This window comes from Micropterus dolomieu, unplaced genomic scaffold (assembly GCF_021292245.1).
Source record: "Micropterus dolomieu isolate WLL.071019.BEF.003 ecotype Adirondacks unplaced genomic scaffold, ASM2129224v1 contig_12993, whole genome shotgun sequence".
NCBI classification, from domain to species: Eukaryota; Metazoa; Chordata; class Actinopteri; order Centrarchiformes; family Centrarchidae; genus Micropterus; species Micropterus dolomieu.
The window spans coordinates 1-7949 of record NW_025741979.1 but is presented as its reverse complement, the minus strand read 5'-3'; the positions used below and the strand labels follow the sequence as shown (position 1 = coordinate 7949).

The window sequence follows — 7949 nt, the reverse complement described above, 5'->3', positions numbered from 1 at the left end:
CGCTGCACCACAAAGGAGTGACCATATCTTGCATTCAGCTTCTCCCATGCTTGCTGATATGCCTCTTCATCTTTTCTGTAGAAGCTGCCTTCCAGAGCAGACCTTGCCTCCCCACTTACGTACCTTTGTAGGTAAAACAACCTATCTGCAGGATTAGAACATCGTCTCTCTATAAGGGCTTTGAAGCTTGTGCTCCATTCTGTAAACTTCAATGGGTCACCGGAGAATACAGAAGGTTCTGGTAATGGAAGTCGAGTGAGGGCCATTGACTCCTGTAATGTCTGGACTAAAGATGCTTCATTCTGTGTAACTTGCCGTTCCAGGCATCCTGCAAGGGGAGTGAGTAGACTGGGAACATTTCCTTCACTGCACGGGGAACTGCATCTCTCACTCTTTTCTTTTGACTCTTCCTCAGTAAATACTCTGAGCCTTGCTTCGATCACCTCAATGTCTCTTTGATTTTCTAGCCTTTTCAGTTGCAGACGTTGTGCTTCGATAGCAGCTTCCCTTTCGACTTCAGCTTTCTTTGCAGCCAGCTGTACAGCTGTCTCAGCTCTCTTAGCTGAAATACTTGGTGACTCTGAAGGACGGTTGGAGCTGTGGCTGAGTGCGGTGGCTTTGGAAACAGTGGACCCATATATGGACCTAGCATATTCACTGTCAAGCAGCATGCGTAACCTTGCCTTTTCCACCTCACCATCAAACTCTTCTTCTCCTTCAATGAGGCGAACTCTCATTAGTCCCAACAAATCAGCTGTCACGGCTACACTTGCATCAATCTTTCTTCGAATTTCTTGGCTTGGTGCAGTTTTTAACCGTATGTTGTCGTATAACTCCTTTAATTCAGACTCAAGCTTCTCAATTACATCCATCATGTCATACAAGTCGCTCTCGGAGCAAGCCTGCTTCAGTCTTGTACGAGCATTCTTAACTTGTGTTTTCCATTTCTCATACACTGAATTGAATTTCCGTTCTCTTTGGATTGATTCTTGCTCTTTCAGCTCTATCATTTTACGTGTTGGACGTCTGTCACGGGAGGATTTTCTTGGTTCATCATCTAACTGCGCTGCAGCTGAAATAGGCTCCTTAAGCATTGTTTTAGATTTCTCATTTTTAGCATGATGAGCTGTTATTTTCTCTTTCTCTGCTGCAATTGAATTAGAGTCTAAATCACCCTGCACATCTGACAGGGAACCAATCTGTTTAGATACCTCGCCATCCTGAGACGACAATTCACTACGAACTGACATTTTGTAATCTTCCTGGCATACGCTGACACTTGAAGAAAGAGACAAGGTAATTTGCAAGCACATGAATTACTGTGATAGACAATGAAGCTAATTTTGTTACACCTTTATCTTATGGCTAATACTGTTGTCAATTTGGAATTTGACGCTCAAGTTGTACCAGCACTTGCGGTCATTGACCTTATAGAAAGGTGTATAGAAAGTGGAAAACAGGATGTTACTATTAGTTAACAGTTAACCTTTACTCTATGTCTTTCTCACAGTCCTTAGCAACTATAGACTTTTATTTCATAGCAAACAGTTTCTTTACGCCGTTGTTGTGGAACTGTCCATCTTTTGCCAGAGGACTTATTTTCAATTTCAGTATTCACAGTCTGACCTGAAATGGATGCTGTAGGATGAAGTAGCTGCTGGAGAAGAGCAAAACTGCACACTGAAGCCTGTAGTCTCCGACAGGAAATTAAGCAGAATTGCACACTGAAGACCTGAAGTTCACCACAGGATATGAAGCAGAGCCGCACACTGAAGACCTGAAGTTCACCACAGGATATGGAGCAGAGCCGCACACTGAAGACCTGAAGTTCACCACAGGATATGGAGCAGAGCCGCACGCTGAAGACCTGAAGTTCACCACAGGATATGGAGCAGAGCCGCACACTGAAGACCTCGTGGATGATGGAGTTAGGCACGTTTTCACTTTAGCTACACTGGTCATAAAAAGAGTCCACGCCTCTTACTGATGTCCACGTTCACATTTATTCTTCCCTGAAGTATCATGGAACACCGTGAAAACTAGAGGATAAACAAAACCGTTTCAAGCACAAAGCACCCCAAAACAACGTTTATATACTCTGTCTCTTATTTCTTATACAGACCGATACAATGTGTCTCACATTTTCCTGTAAACAACATTAAACAGTGCTTAATAATTAACTTAATAATTATTACCGTGTTCGCCTTGTAGACCAGCTGTAGAATAACAGACGGGAGCTTAAAAGTTCGCTGTCCTCACCCGCCACTCTCTCTTCTCTCTGGCGCCACTCTCAATACTTCCGGGTAACAGTCATGTGACTAGCGATAAACCTTTCTCTTCTTCATAAATTTAACAATGTAAACACAGCTTTAAGTCACACTTTTACTCAGAATTACATTAAACCAGTAAACACATATTATAATTGCATTACGAAACGACTTTATCGTCGTAAAGGTCGCGAACGAGCGACTTCCGGTGTTGTCATGGAAACGGGTTTACGCTGGATTTAGCGTCAGCTACAGTCACAAAGTTGAACTGTGTTCTCTGTTAGTGTTGCAAGTAACACATGCATTCCACTGTTAAACTCTACTGAACTATCTCTAAATACATTGGCACATTGTACATTGAGTGATATGTGAAATGTCCATTGTACTGGAAGTAGGTGGTGTTTAGACAGAGGTCGAGTAATTTACAGATTTGGTCAGGGCTGAGGCTAGTTCTGTTGTCCAGGGTGTTGTCTTGTGTTAGCCGTTTCCTAACGGTTTCTACTACCTCTATGGTGGGGATGCAGGTGAACAAAGAAGTCACGTCATAGGATACCAAGGTTTCATCTGGATCCAGTTATCCACCACTTATCCCCCACTTACAATGCTGTCCTTTCATCACTTCCCAGGAAACTCAACAAACATAACCTATTGGCCTCAGGTGAAGATACCAACGATGGTCGTTCAGTCTTGGCCACCGGTAGTCCTAACGACTGTCGTCACAACAACCAGGAACACTAACGAACCAGCGGTATCGATGACCCTGGCCAACGACCCCACTGAGGTTAAATAGCTGAGTTTCCCTGCCAGTCAGTCAGAACTGAAGAAGTCCTTTGGATGAGGGACGAAACGTCTTCCAGTATCTTCAACCAAGTCCAGTTGCCCTTGATTTTAACCTTCGTTGGATAACTATGACCTGGATGACTGAGAATCTTCATAGACATGATGTGTGAAATGATTGCTCACCCACTCAATTCCAATTTAAGCCCCTTTTCCACCGCATGGTACTAGCTCAACTCGCCTCGACTCTACTCGCCTCTTTTGTTTTCCATTAGGGAAAGGTTGTACCTGGACCTGCTACCTGGTACTTTTTTTCGTATCACCTCATGTTTTTGGTGTTGAGGAGCTCCGCAAGCGTGGGAAACTCGCACCAACCCACAGGAGTAGCGTGCGAGGCCGCCCGCTCACAGGGCCTTCTAGTCCCACAGTCACACAGACCACTGCAGCCAACGCAGCACAGACTCCAGCAACAACGGCAGTAAAAAACACAGCTCTAAGATTTTCGTACCGCTTGTCTTGTCTGTCTTTACAGTCTGAGTAATGTTGAAACATTGGAACTTAAATCAAGAGACAGCTGGTGTGTGTGTGTCACGTTGAACATTACGTCGTATGTATCACATCCCCTATTTGGCTGTTGAGCTGTTACCATCAGGCAGACGGTATAGGATGCCATCCCACAGGTGATGGCACAATGGATAAGACACCTGCCTTTGGTGTGACAGAACCGGTTTCAATCCCCCACTTTGACACATCAACCCTTGTGTCCCTGAGCAAGACATGTATAGCAATTGTAAGTCGCTTTGGATAAAAGCATCAGCTAAATGAAAAAATGTAAATTTGTCTGTGTGCCGCCTGCCGGCGTTCTCCTGCTGTTTCAAGGTGCAGGTGATACGGTCTTGGTCCCGGTTGGACTCCAGTGAGCCAGACCAATCCGTAATAGACAGACAGTGAGCCATTTCATAAGGCAGGTGTGATTTTTGTGTAGGCTACTATCTGGTATTCTTTGTCATTTCACAGACGCCCCTTTTGTTGTAATTATTAAGTCCCCTATTTTTGCCTAACCATCTCCAGTGGCCATCGCTTTCCGTTTTTGCTGCCTGATAATAAACATTGGTTTAAACTTGAACCTGTGTCACCCGCTTGACTTTCCACCCTGGGAATTCAAACTACAATGCTTTTCTGGACCAGCAGCAAAAATATAAATAAATTCCCCTGCTTACTGTAAATCACTGGCAAAAGGTAAACACATCCCTATCTGAGGGGTGCCCCCCCCCTAAAAAACCATCAAATAATATGATATATATTTAAAATAATAGTGTAAACGCAAACTGGGCAATTAAAGTGCTTTTTAAGTTTAGAAACATTTTGAGTCCCCCCTCTCTTGCCGGTGGGAGTCCGGTGGGAGAAAACCGGTTCAAATCCTTCAGTAGTTGTGGAGCCCCAGTAATGTTAAGTAGGCTTATAAACATTGGATGAACTGATTCTTTTGTCTTTAATACAGATGATGCTGAGTCATTAATAAATGAATCATGACAAAAAGTTATGATAACCGATTATTTGTCTATGAGTCCAGGGCACCGTGTTTGACATGCGTGCACAGACAGTAACCTCATGTCACAGCCACACACACAGGCTGAAACATGTCTTGGTGTGTGTGATGATGTCATTAATACCACGGTGGTCTCTTTCGGTAATTAACAACAAGCCTCCTCCACACGCGGCTCATCTGCTGCTGTGAAAACGGAATCGCGGGTGAAAAGTAAGAAACAGGAGTTCTTTTAAATAAAACTGCTGACAAATAAAGTCAGAGCAGACCAGGCACGTGCACACAGACATCAAAAGGGGGTTCAGCAACTGCCCTTTCTCTTCTTCAAGAGAAAGTGCCCTTTTTTCTGGGATGCTTTTTTAAATTAATGGATAGGCCTATACAGTATATTTATTCCTATTTTCAACAGATTCCCTGTCAAACAAATATATTTATTGGGGGGGAAAAAATCTAAATAGGCTATTAGGTCGGAAGATAAGACTCTCGCTCGCTCCGCATCTCACTGCGCAACCAGAGCGCAGCACACAGACAGACAGCAGCCCATCCAGCTTCTCTCCCAGCAGTGTTTTTCTTGGCTTGTGGTGAGTGGTGATGAACAAAAGACTAAACTACCAGTGCCTCGAGTTTACCACTAATTAAACAAAAGACAATATAGGCCGATGTCTTGCTAACGCATGACTCATGAGCTGAGCTAATGTAATAAGTTAGCTGAAGTTTAGCAAAGGCAATATCTCATGGCCTTACAACCTAATATACTGATGAGACACTACAGGTGAACACAGTAACATTTGTGTCCTATAACATCACAATCGCCACATTGATATGCAAATTAGGCATTCACTAATTTAAGCCAGTTTCCACACATTTGACAGAGGACCCAAATGCAGAGAAGGAGGTTTATTGAAGGATGAGGGGGGTGAGGGATGGAGTGGGGATGACGGGGAGACTGGGACCAGAGAGCCGGGGGACACTGGGGCCGAGGAAGAGAGGAGGCAAGGGAGAACAGGGAGGATGCCGCGGGGTGAGCCATGAGAGGAGAGGACCGGTGGGTGAGCCCAGCCGACAAAACGGAGGACGAGGGTGAGTGAACCGCGTATGGAGCAACGATGATCAAGCCAGAATGGTGTGGAGAACCAGGGCTGAAATACAGGCAGGGATGAGGTTGACTACTGGCAGGTGTTGCAGGCTGATGAGGTGCAGGTGCGGGTCGTTGGCTGGGCTCAGGAGCGGAGGGAGAGAGAGCACACATAGGGGAGAAAACACAGAGAGGCAGGCAGGGAACAGAAAACCAAGGAAAAAGCGGAACAATTTTCCTCTGAAATGTGCTTTGTAAATATGCAGATTATCTTGTTTTGGGTAATATAGAATAAATCTACAGATGCAAATAGACCGAGGGTATTAGGCTTAAAACCAACACCATCTAAAGGTGTATTCTTGAAGTTTTATTTCCATTAGAGTAAAAGAAGACATGGAAGCAAAATAGACCAAAGTCTCAAAATTGACCACTCCATGAAAAAGTGCCTTAAAGAGTAACTTCATAGTTTTGGTGCTCCTCATCTAATAACTCTCTATTCTATTAGTTTGTTGTATGCTGATAGATCTTTATATAATACAGACAGCCCTCCCTCAAATGTGAAACTAAGCCCATGTCACCATCAGTGATTGTGTGTATGTGTGTGTGTGTGTGTGTGCGCGCATGTGCATGGTAAATGTAATAGCAATAATAAAGTATTTGATCAATACATTAATGTATTCAGGCAATTCAGTATTCTGTTGCTTGGCTGTGTGAAGCTGAAGGTTATCTTTACTCATTTGGCATCTTGCTTGTGAAACAAAAAGTAAAAGTATTTAAATAACATTTATTTTAATTATGCCTGCAGCCCAATGCCACAGTTTAGTGTGAACTGATTATTTTGTAGAAAAGTAAAAATGTTGTTGTTGTTAATATATTTGTCTTGTTTAAAAAAAACAACCCCACTTGCAGGAGCTATCAGTGAAATCTAGAAAGTTGTAAAATTCACATCAATAGCTCTTGATTTGGAGATATATAGGATAAAAGTTGATATTTAACTAAATTATTTCAACTGGTTCATACATTTGACAAACTTATGTACACTATCTTCAACAGGTGTATGACCACAATCACCTGTAAATATATGTATAAATATACATGTTTCATGTAAACTACAAAATTAGACAGTATTTTTGGATATATAGAATCAGACAGACACCTGTTTTGTCTTTGTTGATGCTTTATTGGCATATTTTGTAACTAACAAGACAGAACCAGATGAAAAGGTGGATTATCAAACATAAGTACTCACAAACACATATTTGGGTTAAATTTAAGAAACTGAGAACATATATACTTATTTTTGCAAACAAAAGTCAAACAAAGGGACAAAATATGCAATGAACTACGTGCAAGATCATCATAAAATCAAATCCTTATTCACTCATCACCTGATCTGACCTCAACCTGACTGACTGATTTAGCTTTCTTCTTCCTCATCTCTCCAAGAAGGACCCCATTTCGGGTATAGAAGAGTTTGGTCAGAGAGGGACTCATGGGGGAGGGTGTGTACTCTTGACATCGGTTACCACTAAGACCTTCTGCGCACTCTACTATGTAGGAGAAGTAGAAGGTACCATGGTCTAACATACAAGTGTCACTCACCTTCCCACTACGCAGATTAAATGAACACTCACCGAGAAGATCACTGTTCCAGTAACTATCCTCATCATAAATACTGAACTTAAGTTTATCTTTCATGTTGATGGTTATGGGTCCAAATTCAAATATGTCTGACCATTTAGGATTGTCATTGTTACTGATGATGTCAGTGCGCTTATTCTGAACACCGTATGTCACCTGGACTGAACCATCTGTCTGACTCCAGGTATCACCATACAGACCTCGTGCATAGAGCTTGAAGACCTTTAATGTTGCAAGACCTTTCCCAGCAGGACAGCAGTTGGCCGCGATATGATGATTTCTGTTGCAAACACAAGCACACACGTCCCTTTTGTTGGACCTCTGCCCAATCTTACAGCTTTCTGAGCATTTCTTCAACACTGCATTTTTCTTGATGTACGTCTCCACCTCTTTCTTCAGTCCGGCGCTGGCAGGATGACCACTTGGCAGTATGGTGTGCAGGGGCTTTAAATTGTATCGGACCACATCAGGGATGTCTTTCAGTGAGTTAAGCCAGCTGTTATAGACAGAGGGGTTTGATTGGCCTTGAAATAGGATATCAGCTCCATCAATGTTTCCACCAGTGACCTCTGTGATACGCTCATTGAAACTGCTACTGAAACTTTGGTTAGAGCCTAACTTCTTCTTCTCTGCCTGACAGTGT

General features: G+C 42.9%; 2 protein-coding genes across 2 annotated transcripts; both read right to left on the bottom strand.

The window, feature by feature from the left end:
- Positions 1-8: 8 nt before the first annotated feature.
- LOC123966256 lies at positions 9-2305 on the bottom strand (the record flags this gene model as incomplete). Its single annotated transcript, XM_046042450.1, has 3 exons — positions 2196-2305; positions 1913-2039; positions 9-1867 (listed from the first exon to the last, which is right to left on the bottom strand). A coding segment is annotated over exon 3 (1305 nt), but the record flags the coding sequence as incomplete, so codon positions are not given.
- A 4737-nt stretch (positions 2306-7042) lies between these two features.
- On the bottom strand, positions 7043-7945 carry LOC123966257 (perforin-1-like; the record flags this gene model as incomplete). The annotated part of the gene is made up of 1 exon (XM_046042451.1): positions 7043-7945. A coding segment is annotated over one exon (903 nt), but the record flags the coding sequence as incomplete, so codon positions are not given.
- Positions 7946-7949: the final 4 nt, after the last annotated feature.